At 44.8% G+C, this 14,705-nt stretch overlaps 1 protein-coding gene across 3 annotated transcripts in view; it reads left to right on the top strand.

The window, feature by feature from the left end:
- PHF20 (PHD finger protein 20) overlaps nt 1-14,705 on the top strand; it is an 88,624-nt gene that overhangs the window by 31,823 nt on the left and 42,096 nt on the right. For all 3 annotated transcript variants that reach the window (XM_066383978.1, XM_066383977.1, XM_066383974.1), the window contains exons 5-8: nt 1,912-2,299; nt 4,622-4,735; nt 5,442-5,630; nt 8,839-9,018. In XM_066383978.1, the coding sequence (XP_066240075.1) occupies nt 1,912-2,299; nt 4,622-4,735; nt 5,442-5,630; nt 8,839-9,018 (871 nt within the window). The remainder of the gene's footprint in view (nt 1-1,911; nt 2,300-4,621; nt 4,736-5,441; nt 5,631-8,838; nt 9,019-14,705) is intronic.

The raw sequence follows: 14,705 nt of genomic DNA, 5'->3' as shown, positions 1-14,705 counted from the left end.
TGGTCTTATACAAAGCAAAACTTCTTAAAAATATCTGACATTTTTTAAAGCTTTTCTCACATAGTATTAGAATTGATTTAGGTTTTTAAGTTTTTTCTGTAGGACCACATTGTCTTAAGTGTTTTGTTAAACTATATATTTGGAACACATCGTTTTTGAAGTTAAAAAAAGTATGTTTCCTATAGAAAATTGAGGAAATACAGAAAATTATAAAGACGAATCTATCATCTAAATAAACTTACTATAACTGTTAAACATTTTGATAGTATATCCTTTTTTTTTTCTTGAGAGACACACACACAGGAAGGGAGAGAGATTAGAAGCATCAACTCTTAGTTGTGGCACCTTAGTTGTTCATTGCTTGCCTTCTCATATGTGCCTTGAGTGGGGGGTGGGGGGCTCAAGCCGAGCTAGTGACCTTTTGCTCAAACCAGCAACTTTGGGCTTCAAGCCAGCGACTGTGGGATCTTGTCTATGATTCCATGCCCAAGCTGGCGAACCCGCCCTCATGCTGAATGAGCCCACACTTGAGCCGAAAACCTCGAGGAGAACCTGGGACCTCAGTGTCCTAGGTGAGGCTCTATTCATTGCACCACCAACAACTAGGCACTTTCTGTACTATAATTTGCTTTTTTCTTTTAAAGAAATAATATTTTCCCAAGTTTATTAATACTGTATGCAAATATGGATTTTAATGGCTGTGTAGTATTCTATAATATGTATGTCATCCTACTTTGTGTGACCAACTCCCTAATGGTCTTTTAAGGATATTTGTAAATCTGAGTGCTTAAGTGTGATTATTCTCTTAGCAGATTTTATTTCTAGGAATGCATTCTAGTTCAGAAGTATAAACTTTTGACCCAAATTGCCATTGCTACCCTTCCACTCCCGCAGGCAGTTGCAGTTTGTGTTTTTGCCAGCAGTTATTAAGGAATGTGTTTGTTCTTAAACCTGACTGCTGTCAGAAAATTTGGAGGACTTTAAAAAATATTTCTTTCTAGGCTCTAACCACAGGGATTCTCCTTGTTTATTTTTCCCTCTGAGAAAAATTAAACTTATATTCAGTGAGTATTTAAGCACTTTTTCTGGCTTCTGGCAGCGATCTCTGTGTCCAGTGTGTGCTGGGTGCTGGGGATATCACATGAACCTACTGTGGTGAAGACTGAGGTCTTCGGTGGGAGGCACACATACAAATAAACTTAATGTGGTTTTGGAAACTCCAGTGCTTTCAGAGCTGGCTCTAGTATGAGACAGTCATACGAGGACACAAGAATTGTAGGATGGATTTTAGAGAAAGTAATTTAGGAGGAAAGTAACCAAGAAGCAGTACCTCCTCCTAATAGCTAAAAAAATGTAGTAAGTAGCTCAGGAATACAATAGGCGGCTTGTTGGGCTGAGCACAGCTTTTCTCCAGTAGAGGAAGCAAAGGCTCTGTTTCTGGGTTGGAAGATCTTTACAGCTTTCCTGTTCAGCCTCTAGTTGCCAGTTTGAGTTCCATTCCCCACAGGAAATCAACATCCACTGGCACCCTGAGCCATGCCTCTGAAAGGCCCTGGGTCAGTGTAGTCGTGCTTGGGACGAGAAGGATGGGACATGAAGGCACTTTCTTAGAAAGATTGTTTTCCATAAGAGGTCCCTAGGCTAACTGTCTCTTAATTATTTTCTAGTGACTTATTATCATAAGGGAGATAGCTCTGTCTCAGAAGGAATTGAACATGACTGTTGTTTTCTTTAAACTTAGGATTGGTTCTCAAGCCTCAGAGCATGGGTAGATATTTTCACTGGTAACCATTATGTGACTTGACATATGTCCTTTTAATTTCTTTGTCTTCATAAGTTTACAAAAAACCATCTGATCTTATATTTGCAAGTAATCACCAAGTGTGTTTCATTGCTGTTTTGCTCATTTAGAATATTGTAGGTAATGCTAGGCCTAAAGAAACAGATCACAAAAGTCTTTCTTCATCTCCTGATAAACGAGAGAAGTTTAAAGAGCAGAGAAAAGTAACAGTCAATCTGAAGAAGGACAAAGAAGACAAAGCCTTAAAGACAGAAAAGCGACCCAAGCAGCCTGATAAAGAAGGAAAGTTAATTTGTTCTGAAAAGGGGAAGGTGCCGGAGAAAAGTCTTCCTAAGAACGAGAAGGAAGATAAGGAGAACATTTCAGAAAATGACAGAGAGTACTCTGGAGATGCTCAAGTGGATAAGAAACCTGAAAATGACATTGTGAAGAGTCCACAAGAAAACTTGAGGGAACCAAAAAGAAAACGAGGCCGACCGCCTTCCATAGCTCCTGCTGGTGAGTTTCCCAGCTGGGCTTTGCAGTGGGCAGTGCCCATGTTTTTCTGTGCCCTTTGTGGTTCTTTATCAGTTCTCTACATTAGTCCTTTGCTTTTGTGGCTGACTTGAAATTGTCCTGTGATCTGAAATCACTTGTGTTGTGAAGCTGAATTTTAAGGGAGGTATGTATTTAGATGAACATAGTTAGGAAACATGTCTGAGACTGAGCTTCTAACTAATTGTCCACTAGATACTTCAGTCTCTATGATAAAATGTAATAAGCTCAGGCCTTTTGCGTGTGCCTATTTAAATGATCACAGTTTAAGCTTAACAGAACCTGGGATCAGGAAATACAGTTTTCATGAGAGACGTGAAAGAAGAAAGGAGAAGTAGAGCCTGACCTGTGGTGGCGCAGTGGATAAAGCGTCGACCTGGAAATGCTGAGGTCATCGGTTCGAAACCCTGGGCTTGCCTGGTCAAGGCACATATGGGAGTTGATGCTTCCAGCTCCTCCCCCCTGTCTCTCTCTCTCTCCCTCTCTCTCTGCTCTCTAAAATGAATAAATAAAATAAAAATTAAAAAAAAAAAAAAAAAAGAAAGGAGAAGTAGAGCCAGTGCGGGCATCTGAAGGAGGCTTACTGAAGGAGATGGGGGCTCAAGACCCGAAGGCCATGGGTGCATTTGAAATTGAGTTCTCTGGAGAGTGATTACTGATTGACAAATTTTCACAGTGTAAATAAAAAGCTGAAATGGCTAATTTATAAGAGTTAAGGTTAGAGGGTACAGACTTAGGGAAGAAAGCACAGTTTGTGCAGTTAAGTTGACATTTGGATTTTTTCTAGAGTAACCTGGAAGGAAACACACCTTAAATTTCTTCCTAAGCCAGGTCTCCTTCTCTAGATGAATTCTGTGGCAGGAAGAGTCCTCAGGATCTCTAGACTGAATGCCTATGATTATCTGGTAGTGGTCTTCAGACAGTCTGGCTTACATATTCTCCATGTGAATACTGAAAAACTATGAATACCCTAGCACATTTTTTTTTGATTGGTTGCTTTTTTTTTTAATGTTTATTTAATTGATTTTAGACAGAAGAAGGGAGAGAGCAGGAGAGAGACAGCAATATCTGTTCCTGTATGTTCCCTGACCAGGGATTGAACCAGCAACCTCTATGCTTTGAGATGATGCTCCAACTGAGTTATCGTGCCAGGGCGATTGGTTGCTTTTTTAGAGAGACTGAGAAGGGGGGGGAGAGAGAGGGAGAGGGAGAGAGGGAGGGAGAGGGGGAGGGAGAAAAGAGGGAGGGATGGAGAAGCAGATGGGTGCTTCTCCTGTGTACCCTGACAGGGAATCGAACCCGGGACTTTCACATGCTGGACTGATACTCTACCTCTGAGCCAGCCATCCAGGGCCATATTCTTTTTTTAAAAAAGATTTTATTTATTGATTTGAGAGAGAGGGGAAGAAAGAGAAGGAGAGGAAGCATCTACTCATAGTTGCTTCTCATATGTGCCTTAACCAGGCAAGCCCAGGGTTTTGAACCAGCCACCTTAGCACTTCAAGTCAACACTTTATCCACTGTGCCACCACAGGTCAGGCATGATGACTAAAAATTTTAAATATACATACGTGTCTTGCATTTGTGGCTCCCACTATAATTATATTGGAGAGCACTGGCCTAAATTCACTGGCTTCCTTGACAGCATTCTGGGAGAGAATTAAACTCTAACGTCCGAGATATTCATGATCTGTAATGAATTGCCTTCTCTGTGCATTTTGAATGGTAGCTATAAACTACCTTTGGGAGAACTGAGAAAATAACCTGTCTGTTTGGTGTTCAAATGAGGAATTCTAGTTGAGAAAGTCTAGAGGCTTTAAACCTCTGGATGGTGTACCATGTTAAGAGTTGGGATGAGTGAGAGGCAGACCTTTTTATGTAAGTGTGAGAAGTGGAAAATGTGAACTGGCAGAGAAATCTAACGTGTCCCCTTCTCAGTTTTGGAAGGAGTATACGTGGGAATTGCATGTTGTGAAGCTGCTTCCTCTTTAGCTGTTAATGTTCCGGCTTGTACCCTCTGGAAAGTGGCACTTACTTCAGCTTGTAGACTGCTCCTGTGAAGCCACATGACTTCACTCAGATAAAATAAATGCCATCCAGTTTATTGCTTTTATTTTGTAAGTGTAGGATTTTATACCAGGTAGGATCAATTTAAGAGAGAAGTGTTTTCCAAACTTATGGTTAACACTTGCCTTTCCTCCCTAGTCAGAATCTCTGGAGCAGGGTCTGGGATTAGACACTAAGAAATTACATACTTTTTTGTGTGTAATTTTATTTACATTGTAGCTGTGGATTCAAACTCGCAAACTTTGCAACCAATAACATTGGAATTGAGAAGACGAAAAATATCAAAAGGAAGTGAAGTTCCATTAAAACGTCCTCGGCTTGATAAAAATTCATGTGAGTCTTCAGTTTGTGTATGTGTGGCTAGAACTTGACTTCACTTAGGCTAGCCCTGTATCTGTGTTTTCCCTATTTCCTATGGCCTCTAAGACTTGGACTTGATCGTAGAAGCTAATGTGAGTGAGATGTGGTTGGATCAAAAGGAGTTTTGCTAGAAGAGAAAGAAATCCTAAAGTATAAAACCCTTTAATATTGGGTTCAGTGGTGTCATCTCCAAAGCCATAAAACTACATTTAATTTGAATCCACTGGAAATTTAATGGCTTAGGAATGGATGGATTTCATATGCTGAGCGAAACTTTAAAAAACTATTTATTGATTTTTAAAATATATTCTGTTTGCTCCAAAGAGGATTTGTGATGGCTCCAAGGCTCTGTGCCTCTATAAACGTTATTGACTTTGAAATCAGTACATAGACTTTTCTTTAGGGGAGCTCCAGCATAGAACTTAGCACTCAAGATAGGACATGACCTTGGCACATATTTGCAGACCATAAATCCTTAAACAAGGAACATTCTATTCTGGCAGAGAGGCCGTGCCTTTACTTAAAACTGTAAACTAGGAAATGCTATTTCCTTTTATCATTGGTCTAATATTCTAGAAATCTCTGTAAAGCCTTTATAGAGGACACCCAGTCGAGAAATCTGTAGTAGCAGAGTTATTTCTTCTAGTCTCTTGACTACCATCTTCTTAATGGTTCATAGCCCAGGAGAAGTCGAAAAACTACCCGGAAAGCACTGACAAAGACTTATCGAGGAGACGGTCATCCAGGCTGTCCACAAATGGGACCCACGAAATCTTAGATCCTGACTTGGTTGTATCGGATATGGTTGATACAGTTAACACTGATTCTTTGCAAAACACATCATCCAGTGCCAAGGAATCTGAAGAAGGTGAGTCGAAGTCTGTTCTGGAATTTTATTGCCAACCTGATGCCTGTCTAAGGGAGAACCAATCCTAATCTTTGTGTACTGCCTTCCACAAGTTTCAGATGGTCTTGAAATCAAGTTATAGAATGGGTTGCAGTGTGTTTTTATAACGTATTGTTCATTGATGATTCAGCAGACAAAAGTTTTGAGATTAGTTTTGCTCATGTATGTCTAAATACTACTGGGTTGGAGGCCCAGTGCTGAAGAGCCCTGCCCTCGTCTTCCTGGTGGCTTCTCATTATAGTGCCTGGGCTCTTTTTTTTTTTTTTTTTTTCATTTTTCCGAAGTTGAAAACGGGGAAGCAGTCAGACAGACTCCCGCATGCGCCCGACCGGGATCCACCCAGCATGCCCACCAGGGGGCAATGCTCTGCCCATCTGGGGCGTCGCTCTGTTGCATCCAGAGCCACTCTAGCGCCTGAGGCAGAAGCCACAGAGCCATCCCCAGCGCCCGGGCCATCTTTGCTCCAATGGAGCCTTGGCTGCGGGAGGGGAAGAGAGAGACAGAGAGGAAGGAGAGGGAGAGGGGGAGGGGTGGAGAAGCAGATGGGCGCTTCTCTTGTGTGCCCTGGCCGGGAATCGAACCCGGGACTCCTGCATGCCAGGCCGATGCTCTACCGCTGAGCCAACTGGCCAGGGCGCCTGTGCTCTTTTGTTAATGCATCTGAAAACCCTCCCTTCACTTGAGCCATTTTTTTTGGTCTCTTACTTCATTTTATTCGCTTACTAATTTTTAGAGGTTTTATCTATTTAACTAGAAAAGATAATACTGTTCTCTTTGTTTTCTAAATAAATTTTCCACAAGTAATTGAAAAAATGAGAGCAGATAAAATCTTAATACTTTGGTTCTGTGCAGGTAAACAGTTGGGAAATAGTAAATGCCACTTTTCTCACCCACAAAACATCCTGCATTTAAGTGCAGCCTTCTGCTGCTGACTCCTCATGGCATTCACTGCTCGCTGACTTCTGCAGGTTTTAGCTCCCTCTATCCTTAGCTTAATGCTGCAAGAGTTGGGGGTCTGGTGACACACGATCAGAGTGGTGCCTGCTGCTCTCCAGTATTTTGTAACTTTTCCCGAAAGTGATCATGGAAGATCTATTCCCTTGTTCTCTGTTTCCTTACCCTTCACCAGAACAAAACAAACGCTACCTGACCTCATCTCCCTCGTTCCCACCCCACATTTCCCGAGAGATGAAGGCAGGTGTGTGAGGCAGGTTGCGCCCTCGACGGAACACTAAGAAAAACAAAGCCTGTGGGAAGAAGCTGAAAGCTGCAGTGTAGTTCAGTGTACTGGAAAGACAACATAATGGGTTAGAAGTGTCAAAAAGGATACAGAAGTCAGTTTGGCAGTCTGACAGCAGAGGTCCAAGTGAAAAAGGTTGAGTAAATGACTCAGGAGCAAATAGGAAATTAAGGGTGGGAGAAACCTCTAGGAACCATGTTTTGTTTGGGAGGTGTTTTAGGGGTCAGCTGTGTTTGCAGATTTAAGAGCCAGTCAAGGCCTAGAAGCATTGGAGTCTTCTCACAAAACAACTTAATTTCATGTATAAAATGTGTGGTATCTTCAGTTGGGTGCTATAGGAGCAGAGCTGGAGACAGGAGTTCTTGCTCTACCAGTTTATTTCGGGGAGTGCTCTCAGGAGAAGGGCATGAAGGGCATGGGAGAAACAGGAGCTAAACTATTCCCGTGCTCAGCTGAAAACTGGTGTCTGCCTCATTGTACGAGGAAGCACTGCGTCTAAGTTGTATCCCAAAATTAGTCCCACATCAGTGGCAAGGAGGCTGGCCCTTTGCATTTAATACTAATAGGTTATAGATGAAAGAGAGAAAGAGAAAGAGCCTGTAGCCTCTTATTAGCGTCTTTCTTTGACATGCTATATGTGCTGTATATGCTAGAATCTATGAACACACACACGCACACACGTCACACACACATTCTTTTTTTTTTTTTTTTTTTTTTGTATTTTTCCAAAGTTAGAAGCTGGGGGAAGTCAGATAGACTCCCGCATGCGCCTGACCAGGATCCACCAGGCATGCCCACCAGGGGACGATGCTTGGCCCATCTGGGGCATTGCTTCGTTATGGCCAGAGCCATTCTAGCACCTGAGGCGGAGGCCATGGAACCATCCTCAGTGCCTGGGCCAACTTTGCTTCATTGCAGCCTTGGCTATAGGAGGGGAAGAGAAAGAGAGAAGAAGGAGAAGGGGAAGGGTGGAGAAGCAGATGTGCACTTCTCCTATGTGCCCTGACCGGGAATCAAACTCGGGACTTCCACACACTGGGCCAACGCTCTACCGCTGAGCCAACCGACCAGGGCCTCTTTGTTGTTTTTTTTTAAGCGAGAGGAGGGCAGTTAGTGAGACAGACTCCTGCCTGCAGCCTGACCAGGATTCAGCTAGCAACCATGTCTTCTGCCAGTGCCTGAGTATGGAGTTATCCTTAACCCCTGAGGCTGACGTGCTCAGATCAGCTGAGCTATCCTCAACACCCAGGGGTGCACTCAAACCAGTTGAACCACTGGCTTCGGGAGAGGAAGAGTGAGAAGGGAGAGAAAAGCAGATGGTTGCCTCTCCTGTGAGCCCTGACCAGGAGTTGAACCCGGGATGTCCATACACTGGGCCTATGGGTCTCTCCATGGAGCCAATGGCCATGGGCAAATAAGTTCTTTTTTTTTTTTTTTTTTTCCCTGAAGCTAGAAACGGGGAGAGACAGACAGACTCCCGCATGCGCCCGACCGGGATCCACCCGGCACGCCCACCAGGGGGCGACGCTCTGCCCACCAGGGGGCATCACTCTGCCGCGACCAGAGCCACTCTAGCGCCTGGGGCAGAGGCCAAGGAGCCATCCCCAGCACCCGGGCCATCTTTGCTCCAGTGGAGCCTCGGCTGCGGGAGGGGAAGAGAGAGACAGAGAGGAAGGAGAAGGGGAGGGGTGGAAAAGCAGATGGGCACTTCTCCTGTGTGCCCTGGCTGGGAATCGAACTCGGGACCCCTGCACGCCAGGTCGACACTCTACCGCTGAGCCAACCGGCCAGGGCCCAAATAAGTTCTCTTATGCTGTGAGATGAATGGCCTCCTCTAAAAAGACCCTGGCTTTCTTAGTTTGGTGAGGTACTATGGTTCCCAGACTATATGCATGTATATGTTTTTCAAGCTTGCTTTTATTCTTATAGGTCAGTTGAAATCTCCTTTGGAAGGTGACCAGCTCTCATCCACACTAACTTGCCACTCCCTGGGGGATGGATTGGGGGCTACTGGCTTGGAGTTGAACTGCAAGTCAGTGGGAGAAAACACCATGAAAACAGAACCGGCTTCTCTCCTTGCTGAAATACAAGAGATTTCTACTGTGGCAGGTGCATATTTAGAGTTAACATAATTCTCTTATAGTATATATTTTTGATTGTGAACTATAAATAATGGATTTTTATAATGATGTTTTTTCACCTTTTAATATTTCCTTATTTTAATATATATTTAATATATTTTAATATATTTCCCTTTTCATTTCTCATTTCGCTAATTTGTGTTTTCTCTTTTCTTCATTGGTATGACTAGGGATTTATCTATTTTGTTTGATAGTTTCAAAGAACCAACCTATTATTTTTTAATCTCTTTGTTTTTTTAAAGTGTCATTAATTTGTTTTGACCTTAATTGTTTCCTTTCTTTAAATTTTTCTAGAAACTTAGGTCATTGATTTTAGATGTTTCTTCTTTTTCAGTATGAGCATTTAAAGTTATAAATTTTCCACTAAACACTGCTTTAGCTATGTCCTACAAAGTTTGATATATTCTGTTTTTATTTCCATTTAGTGCAATTATCTTGTGACTTATTTATGATCATGGGTTCCTTAGGATGTGTATTTTATTTCTAAGTATTGGTATTTTTTTTTAAGTATTGGTGTTTTTTATTTAGTTATTATTTATTTTTATTCATTTTAGAGAGGACAGAGAAAGGGAGAGAGAGAGACAGAGAGGGAAAAAGAGAGGAGAGAGAGACAGAGAGAGAAGATGGGGAAGAGTTGGAAGCATCAACTCCCATATGTGCCTTGACCAGGCAAGCCCAGGGTTTCGAACTGGCGACCTCAGTATTTCCAGGTCTACACTTTATCCACTGCGCCACCACAGGTCAGGCTATTTATTTATTTATTTTTTACAGAGACAGAGGGAGAGTCAGAGAGAGGGATAGACAGGGACAGACAGGAACGGAGAGATGAGAAGCATCAATCATTAGTTTCTCATTGCACATTGTGACACCGTAGTTGTTCATTGATTGCTTTCTCATATATGCCTTGACTGTGGGCCTTCAGCAGACCGAGTGATCCCTTGCTTAAGCCAGCGACCTTGAGTCTAAGCTTGTGAGCTTTGCTCAAAGCAAATGAGCCCGCGCTCAAGCTGGCGACCTTGGGGTCTTGAACCTGGGTCCTCGGCATCCCAGTCCAAGGCTCTATCCTCTGTGCCACCGCCTGGTCAGGCAGTATTGGTGTTTTTTGTTTTTTTTTAAGATTATTTTTTTTTAATATATATATATATTTTTTGTATTTTTCCGAAGCTGGAAACTGGGAGAGACAGTCAGACAGACTCCCGCATGCGCACGACCGGGATCCACCCGGCACGCCCACCAGGGGCGATGCTCTGCCCCTCCGGGGCGTCGCTCTGTTGCGACCAGAGCCACTCTAGCGCCCGGGGCAGCGGCCAAGGAGCCATCCCCAGCGCCCGGGCCATCCTTGCTTCAATGGAGCCTCAGCTGCGGGAGGGGAAGAGAGAGACAGAGAGGAAGGGGGGGTGGAGAAGCAAATGGGCGCCTCTCCTGTGTGCCCTGGTCAGGAATCGAACCCAGGTCCCCCGCACGCCAGGCCGACGCTCCACCGCTGAGCCAACCGGCCAGGGCCTTTTTTTTTTTTTTTTTTTTTTTTTAATTTTCTGAAGCTGGAAACGGGGAGAGACAGTCAGACAGACCCCCGCATGCGCCCGACCGGGATCCACCCGGCATGCCCACCAGGGGCGATGCTCTGCCCCTCCGGGGCATCGCTCTGTTGCGACCAGAGCCACTCTAGCGCCCGGGGCAGCGGCCAAGGAGCCATCCCCAGCGCCCGGGCCATCCTTGCTTCAATGGAGCCTCAGCTGCGGGAGGGGAAGAGAGAGACAGAGAGGAAGGGGGGGTGGAGAAGCAAATGGGCGCCTCTCCTGTGTGCCCTGGTTGGGAATCGAACCCGGGTCCCCCGCACGCCAGGCCGACGCTCCACCGCTGAGCCAACCGGCCAGGGCTTTTTTTTTTTAATTTTCTGAAGCTGGAAATGGGGAGAGACAGTCAGACAGACCCCCGCATGCGCCCGACCGGGATCCACCCAGCACGCCCACCAGGGGCGACGCTCTGCCCCTCCGGGGCGTCGCTCTGCCGCTACCAGAGCCACTCCAGCGCCTGGGGCAGAGGCCAAGGAGCCATCCCCAGCGCCCGGGCTATCCCTGCTCCAATGGAGCCTTGGCTGCGGGAGGGGAAGAGAGAGACAGAGAGGAAGTGGGGGTTGGAGAAACAAATGGGCGCTTCTCCTATGTGCCCTGGCCGGGAATCGAACCCGGGTCCCCCGCACGCCAGGCCGACGCTCCACCGCTGAGCCAACCGGCCAAGGCCAGTATTGGTGTTTTTAAAGATACCTTGCTGTTAATGATTTCTAATGTAATTCCATTGTGGTCAGAGAATGTACTTTGTTCAATTTTAATCTTTAAAATTGGTCAAGACTTATTTTATAGCCCAGCTTATGATCTGTCTTGGTGAATTGTTTCATGTGCACTTGAAAAAAAATGTGTATTTTGTCATTGTTTATCTGTTCTGTATCTGTTAATTAGGTCAAGGTAGTTGATGGTATTTTTCCAATATATCCACTGATTTTTTTGTTTGTTTGTTTAGTTCTATCAGTTACCAAGAGAGGAGTGTTAAAAATCTCTTAACCATAATTGTGGATTTATATGTTTCTCCTTTTAATTGTCATTTTTGCCTTATGTATTTTGAAGTTCTGTTATTAGGTGCATATGGCTTTATAATTGTAACATCTTCCTAATGAATTTCCCCCTTTATAAAATGAAATATCATTTTGTCTTTGATAATAATATTTGACTTGAAGTCTACTTTATCTGATATTAGTGCAGGTGCTCCAGCTTTCTTTTACTTACTGTATGCATGGTATATCATGCACTTTCTGTCTTTTATAGATAGGATATAGTTAGGTTTTGCTTTTAACTGCAATGTTTAGTCTACATACATTAAGTGTAATTATTGATGTGGTTGCTTTTTTACGTCTACTGTTTGCTTTTTTTTTTTTTTTTTCTGAAGCTGGAAACAGGGAGAGACAGTCAGACAGACTCCCGCATGTGCCCGACCGGGATCCACCCGGCACGCCCAACAGGGGGCGACGCTCTGCCCACCAGGGGGCGATGCTCTGCCCATCCTGGGCGTCGCCATGTTGCGACCAGAGCCACTCTAGCACCTGAGGCAGAGGCCACAGAACCATCCCTAGCGCCCGGGCCATCTTTTCTCCAATGGAGCCTTGGCTGCTGGAGGGGAAGAGAGAGACAGAGAGGAAAGCGCAACAGAGGGGTGGAGAAGCAAATGGGCGCTTCTCCTGTGTGCCCTGGCCAGGAATCGAACCCGGGTCCTCCGCACGCTAGGCCGACGCTCTACCGCTGAGCCAACCGGCCAGGGCTACTGTTTGCTTTTTGTTCTCTGTCTATCCTCTTTGTGTTTTGTTTTTCCTTCCTTTCCTATTTTTTAGATTAATTGGATATATATTTATTTTCATTTTCCTTCTTTTTCTTTTTTCCTTTTTTTTTTTTTAAGTAAGCGAAAGGGAGAAAGACAGACTCTCACACACACCCTGACCAGGATTCACTTGGCAACCCCCATCTGGGGCCGATGCTCAAGTACAGAGCTATCCTCAGCACCTGGGGCCAATGCTTGAACCAGTTGAGCCACTAACTGTGAGGGGGAAGAGAAAGAGAGAAGGGGGAGAGGGAGAGGGAGAGAAGAGAAGCAGATGGTCATTTCCATGTGTGCCCTGACCAGGGATCGAGCCTGGGACATCTGCACGCAGAGCTGATGCTTCATCCACTGAGCAATTTGGCTGGGGCCATAGTTTTGTTTTTTTTTTAGAGAGAGAGAGACAGAGAGAGAGAGAAAGGAGCAGAAAGCATCAACTCCCATATGTGCCTTGACCAGGCAAGCCCAAGGTTTCGAACCGGCAACCTCAGTGTTTCAGGTTGACACTTTATCCCACTGCGCCACCACAGGTCAGGCCCATAGTTTTGTTTTTAATGTCACCATTTATAAGACTTTGACACCATAATGTCTGTATGTCTACAGAATTGCATACTTTTATTTGGATAATTTCAATTTTGAAGCGGGGGTAGATTTCTTCTTTTTCTTTTTCTTTTTGGTCTTATCAGTTGCTGTCTAGTTAATATAAATGCTGTAGAGCAGAACAGCTCTTTAAAAATAGTGAACTGAAAGTACTCTGATATGTACTCCTGGATAATCTATGGTTCCATTAGGTTGGTCTTTTGTCCCACTGGGTCAGAGTGTTGTACCTTAGTCCTGTGGGTGCAAATGATCTCCCTTTTCTTGTTGAGTCTCCTCTCAGTGGCAGGGATCCTCTCCTCCCTGCCTGCTTTTCTGTCATGTGTGGGGAGTTGATGTACAAATGAGGAAGAAATACCAACTCAGAATGTTGTTGTATGTTTTGGCAGGGAGAGCTGTAGATGACAGCTATGTCCCTTAAAACTCAGCAGGCTAAGCTCTTAATTATGTTGTCTTAAAGGTGGTGTTATGTTAGACATCACTGGAAATTGGCAATGAATTATTCCTACACCACTAGGAAATATGCTTTGTAGATGAGATGAGTGCGGAGACTAGCTTAAAGGCTAAAGCCAGGCCCTGGCCGGTTGGCTCAGTAGTAGAGCGTCGGTCTGGCGTGCAGAAGTCCCTGGTTCGATTCCCGGCCAGGGCACACAGGAGAGGCGCCCATCTGCTTCTCCACCCCTCCCCCTCTCCTTCCTCTCTGTCTCTCTCTTCCCCTCCCGCAGCCGAGGCTCCACTGGAGCAGGGATGGCCCGGGCTCTGGGGATGGCTCCTTGGCCTCTGCCCCAGGCGCTAGAGTGGCTCTGGTCGCAACAGAGCGATGCCCCCTGGTGGGCAGAGCGTCGCCCCCTGGTGGGCGTGCCGGGTGGGTCCAGGTCGGGCGCATGCAGGAGTCTGTCTGACTGTCTCTCCCCGTTCCGGCTTCAGAAAAATACAGGAAAAAAAAAAAAAAGACTAAAGCTAGAGCCTGTTTTAAAGTTTACGTATTTTGTGGGGTCTTGGCCTGTCTCTTTCCAAAAGACACACACACATATACAACATCTGTCTTGTGTTGGTTAATTTAGCTGTGTCTCTGGTTTGTGAGGGTAGAAATAAGGTAAAGTGAGGGTGGGACAGATGAGTCTTGGGAAAGGAAGATGGTAAGATTTTATGTCTTTTTTGGCTTTTTAAGGTTGCACAGAGGATTTTCTAGGGAATGATACTGAAACCACTGCAGCTAACTGAAGCACTGCCTGTTTTCCAAGAGAGTTTATAGTAATGGTAGAGGTCGGATTGTCTTGAGCTTATGCTGGAAAGAGGAAAAGCAGCATGGAACTTATTACTGTACTTTTGAAGTAGGCTCTAAGCTCTTTATTTTATTTTTAAATTTTATTTATTTTTTTACAGAGACAGAGAGTGAGTCAGAGAAAGGGATAGACAGGGACAGACAGACAGGAACGAAGAGAGATGAGAAGCATCAATCATTAGTTTTTCATTGTGCGTTGCAACACTTTAGTTGTTCATTGATTGCTTTCTCATATGTGCTTTGACCGAGGGCCTTCCGCAGATCGAGTAACCCCTTGCTGGAGCCAGCAACCTTGGCAACCTTGGGTTCAAGCTGGTGGGCTTTTGCTCAAACCAAATGAGCCCTTGCTCAAGCTGGCAACCTCAGGGTCTTGAATCCCGGTCCTCTGCATCCCAGTCGGACGCTCT

This window comes from Saccopteryx leptura, chromosome 5 (genome assembly GCF_036850995.1).
Source record: "Saccopteryx leptura isolate mSacLep1 chromosome 5, mSacLep1_pri_phased_curated, whole genome shotgun sequence".
Lineage (NCBI taxonomy): Eukaryota > Metazoa > Chordata > Mammalia > Chiroptera > Emballonuridae > Saccopteryx > Saccopteryx leptura.
The sequence above is the reverse complement of the archived record's forward strand: the minus strand, read 5'-3'. Positions and strand labels throughout refer to the sequence as shown.